Source organism: Palaemon carinicauda, chromosome 37 (genome assembly GCF_036898095.1).
Source record: "Palaemon carinicauda isolate YSFRI2023 chromosome 37, ASM3689809v2, whole genome shotgun sequence".
Lineage (NCBI taxonomy): Eukaryota > Metazoa > Arthropoda > Malacostraca > Decapoda > Palaemonidae > Palaemon > Palaemon carinicauda.
In genome coordinates this window covers 63,652,886-63,671,239 of record NC_090761.1, presented here as the reverse complement: position 1 = coordinate 63,671,239, position 18,354 = coordinate 63,652,886, and the positions used below count along the sequence as shown (strand labels likewise).

The following is an 18,354-nucleotide window of genomic DNA, read 5'->3' as shown; positions in this document are numbered from 1 at the left end:
ACGGCTAGAATTCGATTGAAGGTATTCAGTAGCCACCGACCGGCAGTCCCCCACCCCTAACAGGGGGATAACTACCGGCCCGGTCGTTAACGACCTTGTTAAGGTTTTTCTGCTGTATTTTCCAGGTCGCGCTAGAATATCTCCTATTGTAAATCAATGAGGGTTTGTATTAAGTGTAGGAACAAATGTCAGTTCAAATTTTTAACGAGATTTAAACAATCCACAAGCAGTTACCCTTCCGGCAGTGGGGAGGCAACCATACTTTAGTACAGAATAGCTGCAAGCTTGAGGGGGATCATCTACATCAAAATAAAGTCCAGCTGGCACAGTTTCAAAGCTTACCCTAAAAGAGGGAAAGATCAAAAGGAAAAGAAACGGCCAGTCAAACTATCCTTTTGTACCAGACTCATATGTCACCCTTGCCTGGTTCTGATGCTAATGGTACTGTGAAAAGAGCCGGGATAGCTATTCCACTCGCTGTGCAGCTGAAGGAAATGTCACATCCCCCAGGAACAGGACAGTTAACGTTGCTAGACATTTCTCTGCCGGTAAAACCTTCCACAGAAAGATTCTAGAAGGGTGGGAAGTGCCTACTCAGCTGAGCTTGAGGGCTCTTATTTGGAGTTCCTTCCAAGGAAGGAATCAAAGCTCTGGATGCTGTCAGGCCACAAAGAACCAGGTTCTACTAGTTGATATATCCTGGTTTTTTATCCTCAATATCTGGTGTGCAAGAGAAAGAGATTCGTCCTTATCTCCCAAAATCAGGCAATTAAGGGGGGAAGCTGTCAGTAGGACTCCTGCTGCTACCAGCGCCAAATAGGAGGCTGGCTACTCCGAACTCAAGGCTCTTGCCCTAATGCAGAAACGTTTCCATGGACTTCTCAATGGGTACGGTGGATCTCGGAAGAATCCTTGGGCGATGGTTTCTCCTCTCTAGGGAAAACGCTTATTTTGGTAGCACTAGTGTAGAAGTTTACTACTGCTGATGACATATCAAGTATTGATGTATTAGCTCCCGGGCTGTGGGCAGAACTCATCACATGTGGTCTATGTCTGAAGAAAACTTTTCCATAGCTGGCTCTGAACTTTGCCTCTCCTTGCAAGGAAGTCCCCATAAGCTGATTAGACATCCTGAGAGACATCAATCTACTGATATCTGACGCTGTAGGAACATCCCCGGCTTTGTCTATGCTTATGACAAAACTGAGAGGCATCAGACCTCCAATTTGCATCATGTGCGAATGTATCGTTTGTCACAAAAAAACCGAGGAGTCTTCCTCTAGAAACTGGAAGATTTACTGAAACTGTGTAACCCGACTGTAAGACAGATCAACATGATCGTGAAAAGGTGCCAGCCCCTGGGAATACGTGTCCGAGCCAAAGGAGTGGGAATCCTTATCTAACATTGTCTCAGAGCTTTGAGCATCCTGCCAAGGGCTTAAGTGACCCCAGCCTTGAGTGTTCACTTCACCCCAGAGGCGGTAGTAGGACAGAATGCCTAAGGACAGAATGCCTAAGGGCAAAATGCCTTATTCCTCAACATGGACAAAATGCCTAACAGACATAACGCTAATGGACAAAATGCCTAATATACAAAATGCCTTTCAGGCAAAATGATCTTACTTAGCAATTTTAAATAAATTAATCAAGATTAGTATAGATTTTACAGTCAAAGAGCAGAGCCTCTTCCCAGAGTCTGTGACTCTTGATTATGAACAAGTAGCAATAAAAAGTTTAAAGAAATGTTTTCCAAATACTCTAATCAATGGCTGTGTCTTTCATTTCAGTAAATGTCTTTGGCGCAATATACAAAATCTTGGTCTCCAGCGCTGGTACACAAATATACATGCTTTCATAATCAAACAAATACAAGCCTTTCTTTTGTTCTTCCAGAGGATGTGGCTGATCTTTTTACAGAATTTTTTTACTTCAATCGACCATGAAACTGACGAAATTCTGAGTGAATTATTTGAATATTTTGACATTACATGGCTCGGAATAATTCAGAGATGTCAACGAAGACGCCCAACCTTCGATGTTCAAATGAGGAATGTGTACCATAGAATAGAATCAAATTTGCCAAGAACTATGAACTCACTAGAAGGATGGCACCATGCTTTTAACAAGAAAGTTTCAATCACTCACCCAACTCTCTCTAAGCTTGTAAAAAAAAAATCAAAACTGAACAAGCAAGTACCGAGTTTATTTGTTAGGTGCAAATGTTGAAAAAGTTAATAAGAAATATATTCGAGTAAATGAACGGATCAAAATTCATGCAACTTACAATAATGATGAAGGTTTATCTTATCTAAAGGCTATGGCACATAATTTTTGAATTTTCTTCAATTCTGGTAAATAACCTATTCACGATTAGATAAATTTATATAAATTCTGTTGTTGTTTTTTTTTAAAGAAAACTAAGATTTTAGTCTGTATTACATTTTTAAAGAGTAATTGTTTAATAAAAATACTTTTGTTACAAGTTTTTTTTCCTCTATCATTAAGTCCCTAGGATATTTCATATCTTATAAACGTGTTATCTATAAGTCCTTAATGCCCAATATATGCTAGACAAACTACAACAAAGAGTCATTGAATTTCATAGCAGTATGAAATAAACTAAGCCGCCTTGGCCGAGGTCAGTACTCTACAGTGCTAAGCTATATAGTTCAGTTTTTTTATCCCTTTTTAGATGTTTTGGCCATTAGGCATTTTGTCCGTGTTGAGGAATTAGGCATTTTGTCCTTAGGCATTATGTCTGCTCACGCCAGAGGCAGAGTTGAAGCAAAAGAAAATCACATGGGCTTTTCAAAGCTGATGGATGGAGCTCTTGATTGCCAGACTGACTCCAGCATAGGTGTGATTGAAAAGTAATTGTTGACCATAGAGTCCTTAAACACTTCTGTATCTTAGAATATTCCAGAACTGTACAAATCACCTTTAGACCTACGGTGTCACTCCAAGTCTACGCTTGGACTTCCAGGGCATCACAGTTGGTGAAGTGCCAAGGAGGCAAGAGCAGCTCTGTGCTTAAACAACAATCAGGAACAAAAGATCCATGATTATGCATCCAGAAGGAAGGCCGTTGACCCGTTCACCATCTCTTCCCAAACGGGAACCGGCCTGTAAAACAGTGTCCTGTTTGTCTTGACTAACCGTAGGTATCCCTGAAGGTATGATGCTACAGAACTTGGAATTCCCCAACTGAGTCTTTCAAGAATTAAACTTGACCAATAGAAGGAGAAGTTTAAAGCAATAGAAGGAAAAGTTTAAAGCAATGTCTTCTATACCATAGTCTGGATTTTATCAGAAGACCGCCTAAGTCGATGACCTCTGACACTGTGCTCCACCAACTGAAGGATGAGAAGGGGAACTACTAAGAAATTGGTGACCAACTGGAAGTACCGCTGGTGGACTACAAGTATCTGAAAAACAAGGTGGTGACCAAAAGCTGGGGCACTTTTGCGTAGAAAAGCCCGTAAGGGGTGATACTTGTTCTTTCGTGAGGCTTGTATCTAAAAGAGAGGAGCAGTTTGCCAACTATGTCTCGCAAAGGCCAGACTGTGAAAGACGACATGGGCTGGGGCTATCGCGAATCTCCACTTGATTCTGAATCCACATCCAGCTTCCAGTTTGACGTTGAGAATTTTCAGGAGTGGGGGTTCTACATAACCAGAACAGAGTGGGCAACGGTTTAAAGATGTGATCTTATGGGAGCTAAGTGATCTGCAACGCTGGGCACGCAGGCGAGGGTGTTTGAGCAAAAGGCAACTGCAGACTAATTATAAATGTAGATGCCAACTGCATCCAGTGTTCCCAGCAGTCACCCCCCAACTGCATCCCGTGTTTCCCAACAGTTACCCATCCAAGTACAGACCCGACCCAACATTGTTTTTCTTCGCTGGATAAGAGGGGAAGCGGAGCTTGTAACTTGGCCTAGCTTTGCTATGTCCCCTTATGTTCAAGACATCTGCCGAGTGTAATGGGATGAGAACGTGACCCTAGTTGGTACCAGAGACTATTATCATACTTTGAGTCTCTTGAGAACGGGGCGAACCAAACAAGTTTGTTTAAGATCGCCTAACTTCCTTTCAAGGGACCATCCTTTTGGGTGGAGGGAGACGATCTTGGAAGATTCAAATTGCAGTTTGCGTAGCCAGAGCAATTCCTCCCTGGGACCAATCTTGTCGGTGCCACTGGGGAACAAAGTCGAGAGATTTCGCCTCGAATAGGAAAGCGTGAACGAGGAGCAGACTAAAATAAAAATCCATGAAGGGTAAGGTGCTGACATCCTTTGAAATAACTTCTCTAGGAGATTCCAAAGAGTCAAGGGAACATCCCTGGTCAAGACAGGGACTAGAGCACAGCTCTTCGTCCTGAACAGTAAAGCCAGTAGGCCTCCCTTTGTGGGGTGACTACTTGAGGCAAAGGACTTGGTCCTTGAACCTCACACCTCTATGATTCTCTTACAGGAAGGATTTGGTGTATCACTAGTTCTTCCACAAAACTATGCAGAGGAACTTGAGGAATTCCTAAAAGAATTCTCCAGGTTGGTCATCCTGTGCATTGTCATTGTCAGGAGATGAAGCAGCAGTTAGGTACCCAACACCTGCTGAGAGCTAAATTCTTCTGTGATATGAGCTCTACAAACTTTCCTTCTAGAACTAGGGGATCCAGGTTCAAGATCTAGGTGAACTGGCCTCCAATTTGCCAGATTAAACTGGAGAAAAAATTTCCCTTAGGAGGAAGTCTCTCTCTTATCCCAAGAGAAATGAGAAACTCCCAAACTCGAGGTTAGTAAAAGGTCAATGTAATTCCTCTTTCCTGACCAGCCTCCCGAAGAGGCCAATGGAAAAGTGTAAGAGGTCGCAAGCAATCTCATGGATCCCTAAGGAGAAGGTATTAATTTCCAAAGCAAAAACTTCCTAAGATTCCAGCAGAGAGGGACAAGTGCACTTAATGGTGGCTGAAGTTCAATTGAGGTTACAGTGAGCTGCCTCCACATTGCTGGTATGGTAACCACCTGCTCGTTGTTTACATCTCATTAAAAGTTTTAAATGCTGTGTTCCCACCTTTGCTGTTATTCTACTTCTATAGTAATGAACAATGGTTTGTATTTGTGTTGTAACAAGTAGCCATTAAGTGACCATTTTAGCTGCTTGGTGGTCTCCATGAAAACTTGGGAACAAGCCATTTAGTCACTGTAAATATTATACAACTATCCTGAAATTTACTTATGATTTTATTGCATCCTAAAAATGGCAAAAGAAATGTGCTTAATGCAGATTTGCACTAACTTCTGTATACACAATCAGTATTCCAATTAATATTTTTTTCATAATTCACAAATTACTAATGCCATTAAGTGACATCTTTCAAGCATTACCACTGTTAGATCAAATTTCAAATCCAGGAAATTTCATGCAATAACCTCACCTTTTGCCAAACTTTATCTTTCCCCTTTCCTTCAAACGAATGAACTGCCACCTCACAAAGGAATCATAATATGGGTTGCGATCTGTAGTAATGAAGGACCTCCTCCAGTCTACGTGGAGCCCAACACGTTTGAGATCAGCAATGCAATGAGGGGGGAAGTATTTCAGCCAATGATCTTCATCAGTGAATTGTTTTATTTCATCATCCCCTAGTCCGAGACTTCTCATAATCTGCCATTGGTATTTCATGCCTCCTGATTTAGCCACAGCTTTGCTCTGTAATAAAAAAAAAGAATAAAAAATTGTGTGCAACTGTAATTCTCTGTTTTTATAGTTTTCTCATGCTCATATCTTTTAGTAATGTTTCAATTTTTTACAGTATCCTTGATTATCTATCTGTTACGTGTTGAGAAACTCTACTCTCTCAATTCTACTGTGTTGAACCTTCTGGAAGTAGCAGTGTATCTAGGCCCGAGACTGATTCTGTGAATATCACATGGAGGCAGGATCATCCACCCACCCATTACAAATGTCAAATAATGTGAAAAGAAAATGCTGTGCCTAAGTATTTTAAAGCTAGATCTGTTCCTTATCATAAATGTAAAATTGAGTATAATATGAAAGAACTGCAAAGTAAAAATATACTGAGCAAGGTTGAACATGGAGACTGGGAAAGTACCATTGTTCCTGTACTGAAGCCTAATGGTGAAATATGGATGTGTAGATTTTAAGTATCTCAAAACTCAAACCAGTGTTAATACCTTTCCATTACTGAGATTGGATGATATTTTACCAAACTTAGGTTCTTGTCAGTATATTTAAAAATTGTATTTGAAAAATTCATTTGATATCTGCAAGTGAAAATTTTCAATATTAAATTATGAATACTCATTTGGAATTGTTTAAGTTTCATAGATTGACTTCTTGGTTGTCGTCAGATCCAGGTATATTTCAGAGGTTTATCTCTGAATTATTGGCAAATATCAAGGTTGTTCATGTATTTATAGTATAAGGTTTAATAAATTCTGCAAGAGAAATGTTAAATTGAACAAAGACAAATGTATTATTAGTTCTTGGAAAGTGCCTTATTTAGGATACATTTCAAGTTGTAATGGAATTAAAGCTGACCCAAAGAAAATATTTTAGAGGCTAGTTTAGAAGATCCAACTTCTCAGTCCGTTCAGTCTTTGAAATAACTTTTAGGGCTATGCACTTATTACAGTTTAGCTCTGTTTTATGTCCTTTATATAATTTAACCTAAAAGAATGTTGAATTTCATCGGTCAGCAGTTCATGAAGAAGCTTTTCAGAGTATTAAAGAAGCTTAGGAAAGAGCTGATTTTTGGATAATTTTAACCCCCATGCTACAATGATATTAGAAGTTGATGCTAGCCCTGTTGGAGTGGGAGCTGTTCCTAAGCAAGAATATAAGGGTAAATTTTCTACCATTTCTTTCAAAGTAGGAAATTATCTAATGCTGAGTGTAATTTATCTCAAATTGATAAGAGAGGCTCTGTCTATTATTTTTTGGGTCAAGAAGTTTTCTGATTTCCTTTTGGGTAGGAAGTTCGTCATCAAGACGGACCATAAACTCTTGACTCATCTACTTAACCCTAGAAGAGTATTCCGCAATTATCTAATCCTTATATTCAAAGTTGGGTTTTATGTGTTAGGTTTTGATTTTAAAATCAAGCAAATTACAGGAGTGCATAATACAGGGGCAGATGCACTTAGTAGGCTACCAATATGTAGAGATGATGTTGATTTTCATGTACCAGGAGAATATGTAAATTTGATTCCTATTTTGGATAAGAGTTCTTTTGATTTTATAATGGTAAATGAATGTATAGAAAGAGACCCTGTTTTATGCAAAGTAAGAGATTATATAAGAAAGGGGCTCCATAATATAAATGTAATGTAAAACTGCATGTTATCTTTCTATAGATTGAGAAATTATTATTCTTTGCCCGTAAATGTATTACTGTATAGAAAGTGTATTTTGATTCGCAAGATGTTGAGAAAGTGTGTTATGGTAATGTTTCCTGAGGGCCACAAGGGTATTGTTGCCATGAAAGCTGAAGCAAGGTCTTTTGTAGATTGGCCCAACATGCTCCACGATTTAAAACAAAAAATCTGTGCATTATGTGTAACAAATCTCAAACATAAGGCCATTCCACCTTTACCTTGGCCGTCAGTAGATAGACCTTGGTCCCGCTTGCATGTAGATTATTGTGGACCCATTGATAACATTCAAGATTTGATTATTATTTATTCTTTTTTTAAATTTATTGATGTCTATGCTTGCAATAATATAACTTCTGAGGATACTAAACAATGTTTAAGGTCATGTTTTCCTAATTATGGAATTCTTGACACAATTGTATCTGATAATAAAACTTGTTTTATGTCTAGAGAGACTTGGAAGTTCTTTCAGAAAATTGGTGTTGAACATTGTTCAGGAGCACCATTATAATACTGTACAAGTACAAAATGTTATTTTGATTATAAAATAAATTTTTTAATATACTTACCCGGTGATTATATAGCTGCAACTCTGTTGCTCGACAGACAACTCTACGGTAAAAACTCGCCAGCGATCGCTACACAGGTTGCGGGTGTGCCCAACAGCGCCATCTGTCGACCAGATACCCAGTTCTCGGTGTAAACAAAGACTCAATTTTCTCCTCGTCCCACTGCGTCTCTATTGGGGAGGAAGGGAGGGTCATTTAATTTATAATCACCGGGTAAGTATATTCAAAAATTTATTTTATAATCAAAATAACATTTTTCAATATTTAACTTAGCCGGTGATTATATAGCTGATTCACACCCAGGGGGGTGGGTAGAGACCAGCAATATATGTTTACACTTTTATGAGCTAAGAGTTTTTATTTCATTTTAGAAGTTATCAAAATAACAAAAACAAAATAAATAGGTACCTGGTAAGGAAGTCGACTTGAACAATTACTCTGCCTTTTAAGTACGTCTTCCTTACGGAGCCTCGCGATCCTCTTAGGATGCTGATCGACCCCTAGGATCTGAAGTATCAAGGGTTGCAACCCATACAACAGGACCTCATCAAAACCCCTAATCTAGGCGCTCTCAAGAAATGACTTTGACCACCCGCCAAATCAACCAGGATGCGAAAGGCTTCTTAGCCTTCCGGACAACCCATAAAAAAACAACACTTCAAGAGACAGATTAAAAGGATAAGGAATTAGGGAATTGTAGTGGTTGAGCCCTCACCCACTACTGCACTCGCTGCTACGAATGGTCCCAGTGTGTAGCAGTTCTTGTAAAGAGACTGGACATCTTTCAAGTAAAATGACGCGAACACTGACTTGCTTCTCCAATAGGTTGCGTCCATTATACTTTGCAGAGATATATTTTGCTTAAAGGCCACGGAAGTTGTTACAGCTCTAACTTCGTGCGTCTTCACCTTAAGCAAAGTTCGGTCTTCCTCACTCAGATGGGAATGAGCTTCTCGTATTAACAGTCTGATAAAATAGGATAAAGCATTCTTTGACATAGGCAAAGATGGTTTCTTAACTGAACACCATAAAGCTTCAGATAGGCCTCGTAAAGGTTTAGTTCGTTTTAAATAGAACTTAAGAGCTCTCACAGGGCATAAGACTCTTTCTAGTTCATTGCCTACCATATTCGATAAGCTGGGAATATCGAACGATTTCGGCCAAGGTCGAGAAGGCAGCTCATTTTTGGCTAGAAAACCAAGTTGTAGTGAACATATAGCTTTTTCTGACGAAAATCCGATGTTCTTGCTGAAGGCATGAATCTCACTGACTCTTTTAGCTGTGGCTAAGCATACCAGGAAAAGTGTCTAAGGTGAGATCTTTCAGGGAGGCTGATTGTAGCGGCTCAAACCTGTCTGACATGAGGAATCTTAGTACCACGTCTAAATTCCAACCAGGTGTAACCAAACGACGCTCCTTCGTGGTCTCAAAAGACTTAAGGAGGTCCTGTAGATCTTTATTGTTGGAAAGATCTAAGCCTCTATGCCGGAAGACCGATGCCAACATGCTTCTGTAGCCCTTGATAGTGGGAGCTGAAAGTGATCGTTCTTTTCTCAGGTATAAGAGAAAGTCAGCTATTTGAGCTACAGAGGTACTGGTCGAGGATACAGATACTGACTTGCACCAGTTTCGGAAGACTTCCCACTTCGATTGGTAGACTCTAAGGGTGGATGTTCTCCTTGCTCTAGCAATCGCACTGGCTGCCTCCTTCGAAAAGCCTCTAGCTCTCGAGAGTCTTTCGATAGTCTGAAGGCAGTCAGACGAAGAGCGTGGAGGCTTTGGTGTACCTTCTTTACGTGTGGCTGACGTAGAAGGTCCACCCTTAGAGGAAGACTTCTGGGAACGTCTACTAGCCATCGAAGTACCTCGGTGAACCAGCCTCTCGCGGGCCAGATGGGAGCAACTAGCGTCAACCTTGTCCCTTCGTGAGAGGCGAACTTCTGCAGTACCTTGTTGACAATCTTGAACGGTGGGAATGCGTATAGATCTAGATGCGACCAATCTAGGAGAAAGGCATCTATATGTATTGCTGCTGGGTCCGGGATTGGTGAGCAATAAATTGGGAGCCTCTTGGTCATCGAGGTTGCAAAGAGATCTATGGTTGGTTGGCCCCAAGTGGCCCAAAGTCTCTTGCATACATCCTTGTGGAGGGTCCATTCCGTTGGAATTACTTGCCCCTTCCGACTGAGACAATCTGCCATGACATTCAAGTTGCCTTGGATGAACCTCGTTAATAGTGATATGTTTTGACCTTTTGACCAGATGAGCAGGTCCCTTGCGATCTCGTACAACGTCAGTGAGTGGGTCCCTCCTTGCTTGGAGATGTACGCCAAGGCAGTGGTGTTGTCCGAGTTCACTTCCACCACTTTGCCTCGAAGGAGAGACCTGAAGCTTTTCAAGGCCAGATGTACTGCCAGTAGCTCCTTGCAGTTGATATGCATTATCCTTTGACTCGAGTTCCATAGTCCCGAACATTCCCGACCGTCTAATGTCGCGCCCCAGCCTACGTCCGATGCGTCCGAGAAGAGAACGTGGTTGGGAGTCTGAACAGCCAGGGGAAGACCCTCTCTTAGGTTGATACTGTCCTTCCACCAAGTCAGGCAAGACTTCATCTTCTCGGAAATGGGGATCGAGACCGCTTCTAGCGTCTTGTCCTTTTTCCAGTGAAATGCTAGATGGTATTGAAGAGGACGGAGGTGTAGTCTTCCTAATGACACAAATTGTTCCAGGGATGATAGCGTCCCTATCAGACTCATCCACTTCCTGACTGAACATTGTTCCTTTTTCAGCATGTTCTGGATGCATAACTGGGCTTGGCTTATTCTGGGGGCCGACGGAAAAGCCCGAAAAGCTAGACTGTGAATCTCCATTCCTAAATACACAATAGTTTGGGATGGGACCAGTTGTGACTTTTCCATATTGACAAGGAGACCCAATTCCTTGGTCAGATCTAGAGTCCACTTTAGATCCTTCAGACAGCGACGACTGGAAGAAGCTCTGAGAAGCCAGTCGTCCAAATAGAGGGAGGCTCGGATGTCCGCTAAATGAAGGAATTTGGCTACATTCCTCATCAGCCTCGTAAACACAAGAGGAGCTGTGCTTAGGCCAAAGCACAGGGCTTGAAACTGGTAGACAACCTTTTCGAAAACGAATCTCAGAAAAGGTTGGGAGTCCGGGTGGATGGGGACGTGGAAGTAGGCGTCCCTCAGGTCTAAAGAGACCATCCAGTCTTCCCTTCTGACCGCTGCTAAGACTGACTTTGTGGTCTCCATGGAGAACGTCTGCTTTGTGACAAAGACATTCAGAGCACTGACGTCTAGCACCGGCCTCCACCCTCCTGTCTTCTTTGACACCAAGAAGAGTCGGTTGTAGAATCCCAGAGTTTGAAGGTCCGAGACTTTGACCACCGCTCCCTTCTCTAGTAAAAGAGACACTTCCCGTTTCAAGGCTCGTCTCTTGTCTTCCTCTCTGTACCTGGGAGAGAGATCGATGGGAGACGTTGCTAGAGGGGGTTTCCATACAAAAGGGATCTTGTACCCCTCTCTGAGCAACTTCACAGATTGTGCATCTGCGCCTCTCTTTTCCCAGGTCTGCCAGAAGTTCTTGAGTCTGGCTCCCACTGCTGTCTGAAGAAGCTGGCAGTCAGACTCTGCCATTAAAGGACTTGGTTCCTTTCCTCTTTCCTCGTTTCCCTTCGGCACGAGCACCTCCTCTGCTGGAGGCTCTGCCACGAAAGGGCGGAATAAAACGGGACGCTGGAGTGTCCATCCTTGGTCTAGCTGACAAGGTAGGCAAAGGGGTAGCTTTGCGAGCGGAGGACGCAACAAGATCGTGAGTGTCCTTCTGTATCAATGAAGCGGCTATTTCCTTAATCAGGTCTTCTGGAAAAAGGCACTTGGAAAGAGGAGCAAAAAGAAGCTCGGATCTCTGGCACGGTGTAACTCCAGCTGAAAGGAATGAGCATAGGTTTTCACGCTTTTTAAGGACTCCGGACACGAATGATGCAGCAAGCTCATTAGACCCATCACGTACGGCCTTGTCCATGCAGGACATAATGAGCAAGGAAGTCTCTTTCTCTGTCGGAGCCTCTGTCGGAGAGATCTTTCTGCTTAGGGCTCCTAGACACCAGTCTAAGAAGTTAAAAACTTCGAAGGCCCTAAAGATACCTTTCAAAAGGTGGTCCAGGTCCGAAGATGACCAACATATCTTTGAGCGTCTCATGGCAAGGCGGCGGGGAGAGTCTACAAGGCTTGAGAAGTCGCCCTGGGCAGAGGCAGGAACTCCCAAGCCGAGAACATCTCCCGTGGCATACCAGACGCTCGATCTAGAAGAGAGTCTAGCAGGGGGAAACGTAAAGGCTGTCTTCCCTAAACTCTTCTTGGACTGCAACCATTCTCCTATCACCCGCAAAGCTCTCTTGGACGAGCGTGCGAGGACGAGTCTAGTAAAGGCAGGAGTGGTAGACGGCATGCCTAACACAAACTCTGACGGAGGAGAACGAGGAGCCACAGAAACAAACTGGTCCGGAAACATCTCTTTGAAAATGGCCAAAACTTTCCTAAAGTCCAAAGAGGGTTGAGTAGACTTAGGCTCGCCCAATTCTGATTGTGGTTCATCTATGTGTGCAGCAACATCATCATCAGAAAGTCCCTCATCCGATAACTGATGAGGAAACGGCAACGGAGTGGGTAACGGCTGGTTCGCTGAGTCCGGTCGCACGGGTGCATGCGTGACTGAGCCGGACGCAACGTCATGGAACTGCTGCCCAGTCTGTGAGCTGGCAACAACCATGGTAGCGCGGGGACGCACAGCGTCTACTCCAGACTGTCTGGACTGATGTGGGTGCGCAGTGGAAACCACACTGGGTTGCGGAGGTTGACGCACCGCGTCAAAACAAAGCAACTCTGACGGTTGTTGAACCTCCCGAACGTCAACGGCAACCTCCGTGCGTCGCTTAACGTCAACATGCGGCTGGCAGATCACACTGGAACGCATGGGTGGAGGAACTCTCTCAACTGGTGTGCGTGAGAAGGTTACCTCAGCGTCCACAGGACGCACAACCGATCGTGTGGAAGGTTGTAGGCTAGGTACTGCACTAGCTGGTGCGGCAGCAACCTTTTCCGCACGAAAGTCCTGCATTAGAGACGTCAGTTTAGACTGCATGTCTTGCAGTAGAGACCACTTAGGGTCTACGGGAGCAGGTGCGGCGACAGACGGTGTTACTGTCTGAAGCGGTACCGCTTTGCCTCTCTTAGGCGGTGAGCAGTCATCGGATGACGGCAGCGAGTCCGAACTGACCCAGTGGCTACAACCGGGCCGTTGGACTTGCGCTGAAGGGACCGACTTGCGTTTTAACGGTCGTGAGACCTTGGTCCAGGGTTTCTTGCGAGAAACACCTTCCGAAGACGAGGTATAAATGGGCTCTCTCGTCTTAGTTAGGTAGGAGCGATCTTGGGTAGATACGCCCGATACCACGGAGGGAACGTCTGTTCGCTGATTAAAGCCTCTCGAACCCATTTGTCGTACGACATTGCTTCTCCCCAGGACTTGGGAGCTTGCAAGAGGTCCCGGACTAGGAGGACGACAGGCACGAACAGACGAACTCTCAAGCGCAACACTATCCACAACACTATCACTCGGCACTTTAGCACTTCCCACTGCACTTTTGCACTTAAGCTCCTTCACATCCGCCATGAGCTGATTACGGTCACTAGCAAGGGACTCAACTCTCTCACCCAGAGCCTGGATGGCACGCATCATATCAGCCATCGATGGTTCCTGAGTGCCAGGAGGGGGGTTAGGAGCAACCACTACAGGGGAAGGAATAGGTTGTGGGGCATGAGGAGAGGATACATCAATAGAACGAGAAGAACTTCTCCTAACTCTATCTCTCTCTAGCCTACGTGTATACTTTTGAAATTCGATAAAATCGAATTCCGAAAGGCCAACGCACTCCTCACACCGATCTTCCAATTGACAGGTTTTATCCCGACAATTGGAACAAACAGTGTGAGGGTCGATAGAAGCCTTCGGAAGACGCCTTGAACAGTCCCTAGCATTGCACTTCCTAAATTTGGGGACTTGTGAAGGGTCAGCCATTTTGAATTGGTCAAAGGGAAATTCAAAAAACTATCAAAAAGTCATCAACAAAGAATCCGTAATCAAAAAGAGTTCAAGGATTTGTGTGAAGAGAAACCCTGCACAGCGAAAGCTCAAAACTAGAATAAAGTACTTCACCAATTAGATGTGAAAAAACTCCAGTTTAGCAACAGCGAGTAAGTACGTCTTGTCAACACCTCGACAGAGAGAAAATTGAGTCTTTGTTTACACTGAGAACTGGGTATCTGGTCGACAGATGGCGCTGTTGGGCACACCCGCAACCTGTGTAGCGATCGCTGGCGAGTTTTTACCGTAGAGTTGTCTGTAGAGCAACAGAGTTGCAGCTATATAATCACCGGCTAAGTTAAATATTGAAAAAGGGCTGTATGAACATTCAAAACTTATTTTAAAAAGTTTGATTGTAATTTGCCTGTAAAAACAAGAACTGCTAAAGAATTTTATACCTATAGACCTACTGTACAATGCAATCTTATACTGGCTGCTCCCACGCTGAATATTTATTTGGAAGTACATTTAATGGTTCATTAGATGTTATTATGCCTAAACAAAGATGAGTTTTATGTTCATGAGTCTAAATTCGAATGTGGTGATGCTGTATACAGCAAGAATGTTGGTAAAAAATGTGTAGAAGCTAAGATAACAAAAGTTTTTGGTGAAAGGAATTATTTAGTTTCTGTAGAAGTTGATTGTAATTTGACTGGGAAGTGTCACCTATCATAATTATTTGAGAGAAAAATATAAAATACTAGAGTAACTGTTGAACAGTCACCATTACAAGATACAAATGATTCCTTATGTTCCTGTAGTTTCTTTTCCTAGTAATGTATAAGGATTAGAAGAGATAAATAACCCTTTTCAGAACTCAGGTATGACTTGTAATCGCAATGTAGGAGTAGTACGATCAAAGAACAGTAATTGTGTTATTGGTGCCATTGAACCTGGAACACTCATTGAACAATATTAATTTTTTTGTGTAATGTATTGAGAAACACTACTATGTTGAACCTTCTGGGAGCTGTTGTGGTCTGTCTCCTCCCATCGCCAAACTATTATAATTAATATTCCAAATAAAGTAAGAGAATATTGCTAACCTGTCTTACTGGAACCTAAGAACTAAAGTTAGAGTATGTCACTCAATCATTTACTCTAAAATATACAAAACAGTAGATTGAAATTCAATCCTGTCCTACCTTTTTCCCCTTGGACTTGTCCTTGATAGTTACTTCCTGGGGTTGTGATATTTCCTGAGTATCATCCTCCTCGGGGAATACTGGTGGATATCCAAAATCTGCCAGTTCCCTCTTCAATTTATCAGCACTGGCCTTGATGGGCATACCTATTATAGATATGAGTATATGTATTTAAATATTGTATGGTGAAACTTTCAATCCTACCTGACATAGTAACTAGATTTGATAACTTTAAAAATATTCTTCAGCCTTTTAAAAATACAAGAGCTTCATTTTTTAGGGGAGGTTTAAAAATGAAAATACAGACACAACAAATAAAAGTTATGGATGAACCTCTAAATATTATTAATGAATATACTGTACATACAATAAGAATTATGGATGAACCTCTAAATATTATTAACGAATATACATACTTAGGACAGAGTGTTTCCCAAAGTAGTAAACAAAAGTATGAAATTAAAAGAAGTATAAGTATGGAATGGATAGCTTTTGGAACACAAAATTAGATTATAATGAGTAAAATGCCACTTACTCTGAAAATGAAAGGATTTAATCAGATGATCCTACCAGTACTAACTTATACATCAGAAACTTGAAGCCTTACTAGTGTTAGAACATAAGCTAGTTACAACTCAAAGAGCTATGGAAAGAATAATGATGGGAATAACACTGAGAAACAGAAAAAGAGGAACATGGATATGAGAGCAAATTAAAGTAAAGAATATTCTAATAACATGTAAGAAAAAGAAATGGACATGGTCAGGACATATAATGAGAATAACAGACAATAGATGGACATTAAGAGTAATATCCCTAGATTTCAAAAGAAGCAAGGGAAGGAAGAGAAGACAGATGCAAGTGGAAGGACGTCTGAGGCTTTTGTTCTACAGTGGACTAGTAACAGATGATGATGATGATAGGGTTAAATAGATACTATTTGCAACAGAAAATTTTAAATCAGAGTACAGTACACAGGAAAGATTTTTCATTGGATTCTTGGGAAGATAACCATGAAAATCATTAAAAAAAAAAAAAAAAAAAACCAAGTCAGCTTGTGGATATATCCATATGCAAACCAATAAATTAAGCAGACTACCACATATATATAGAAATTGACAAATTAGATTTAAATATCAGACTACCACATATATAGACATTGACAAATTAGATTTAAATATCAAAGACTACCACATATACTGTACAGACATTGACAAATTAGATTTAAATAACAAAGTCTACTCCATATATAGACATTGACAAATTAGATTTAAATATCAAAGCTATTTGGAATCAATATACATTAGAAAAATAGTTTGAACTTTTCACCTTTTTTCCAACAAGCAAAAGTGCTATGATTCCATTATATAGTTTACCATATAACTTTCAAACAATAATTAAGCATCTTGTGGAGAAAAATCTTTATAAAACAGAAGTGATAGTATTAGGGACCAAAAGATATCACCCTAAAATAAAGTCATATGCTGCAACATATTAAACGAGGCAAACCCAATTAGGAGTTCAATTTTATTTAACTTAATCCCATTAATTTTAAGAATGATCATGAATGGGAGGTAAATCAGTTGTTGTTTGCGGATGATACTGTACTGGTAGCAGACACAGAAGAGAAGCTTGACCGACTAGTGACAGAATTTGGAAGGGTGTGTGAGAGAAGGAAGTTGAGAGTTAATGTGGGTAAGAGTAAGGTTATGAGATGTACGAGAAGGGAAGGTGGTGCAAGGTTGAATGTCATGTTGAATGGAGAGTTACTTGAGGAGGTGGATCAGTTTAAGTACTTGGGGTCTGTTGTTGCAGCAAATGGTGGAGTGGAAGCAGATGTACGTCAGAGAGTGAATGAAGGTTGCAAAGTGTTGGGGGCAGTTAAGGGAGTAGTAAAAAATAGAGGGTTGGGCATGAATGTAAAGAGAGTTCTGTATGAGAAAGTGATTGTACCAACTGTGATGTATGGATCGGAGTTGTGGGGAATGAAAGTGATGGAGAGACAGAAATTGAATGTGTTTGAGATGAAGTGTCTAAGGAGTATGGCTGGTGTATCTCGAGTAGATAGGGTTAGGAACGAAGTGGTGAGGGTGAGAACGGGTGTAAGAAATGAGTTAGCGGCTAGAGTGGATATGAATGTGTTGAGGTGGATTGGCCATGTTGAGAGAATGGGAAATGGCTGTCAGCTAAAGAAGGTGATGAATGCAAGAGTTGATGGGAGAAGTACAAGAGGAAGGCCAAGGTTTGGGTGGATGGATGGTGTGAAGAAAGCTCTGGGTGATAGGAGGATAGATGTGAGAGAGGCAAGAGAGCGTGCTAGAAATAGGAATGAATGGCGAGTGATTGTGACGCAGTTCCGGTAGGCCCTGCTGCTTCCTCCGGTGCCTTAGATGACCGCAGAGGTAGCAGCAGTAGGGGATTCAGCATTATGAAGCTTCATCTGTGGTGGATAATGTGGGAGGTTGGGCTGTGGCACCCTAGCAGTACCAGCTGAACTCGGCTAAGTCCATGGTTAGGCTGGAGGAATGTAGAGTAGAGGTCCCCTTTTTTGTTTTGTTTCATTGTTGATGTCGGCTACCCCCCAAAATGGGGGAAGTGGCTTTGGTATATGTATGTATGTATGTATTATTTGTATGAATGAAAATCCCAGATGCACCAAGTTTCACTGATCAATACTGAAGAGGCTACTACTATGTATGCCCTACTCATCATGCTTCGAGTTTGGCAAACCAACACTGTCAAATGTCTCGTCTGCATCACTCTCCTGGTTGTCACTACTGGTTTTGTAGATTTTAATGAAATTTGCTATTTTTCTTACTTTTCTAAATCATTTATTGCTTTCTTATCTCTTTGTGATACTCCCTTTTTATTTTCCATTTTCCTTTAGGGGATTACTATGAGTATTCTGAAGTTTTCGGTTACATCCTGATATTTTTCATGCATTTTGGGAGACTTTATTAAAGTGATTTAGTCTTTTCAGTTCTCATAGGTGGGTTTTTTTATATAAAATTAACACTGAGCTCATTATCATTGTTATTGTTTGTTAGTTCTTGTTTGTTAAACTACAAGATATAGGACC

General features: G+C 41.6%; 1 protein-coding gene across 1 annotated transcript in view; it reads right to left on the bottom strand.

Moving 5' to 3' along the window:
* LeuRS (Leucyl-tRNA synthetase) overlaps positions 1-18,354 on the bottom strand; it is a 34,848-nt gene that overhangs the window by 9,628 nt on the left and 6,866 nt on the right. Inside the window, 2 exon segments of the mRNA XM_068361315.1 lie at positions 5,437-5,711; positions 15,276-15,421. Of these exon segments, the coding sequence (XP_068217416.1) occupies positions 5,437-5,711; positions 15,276-15,421 (421 nt within the window).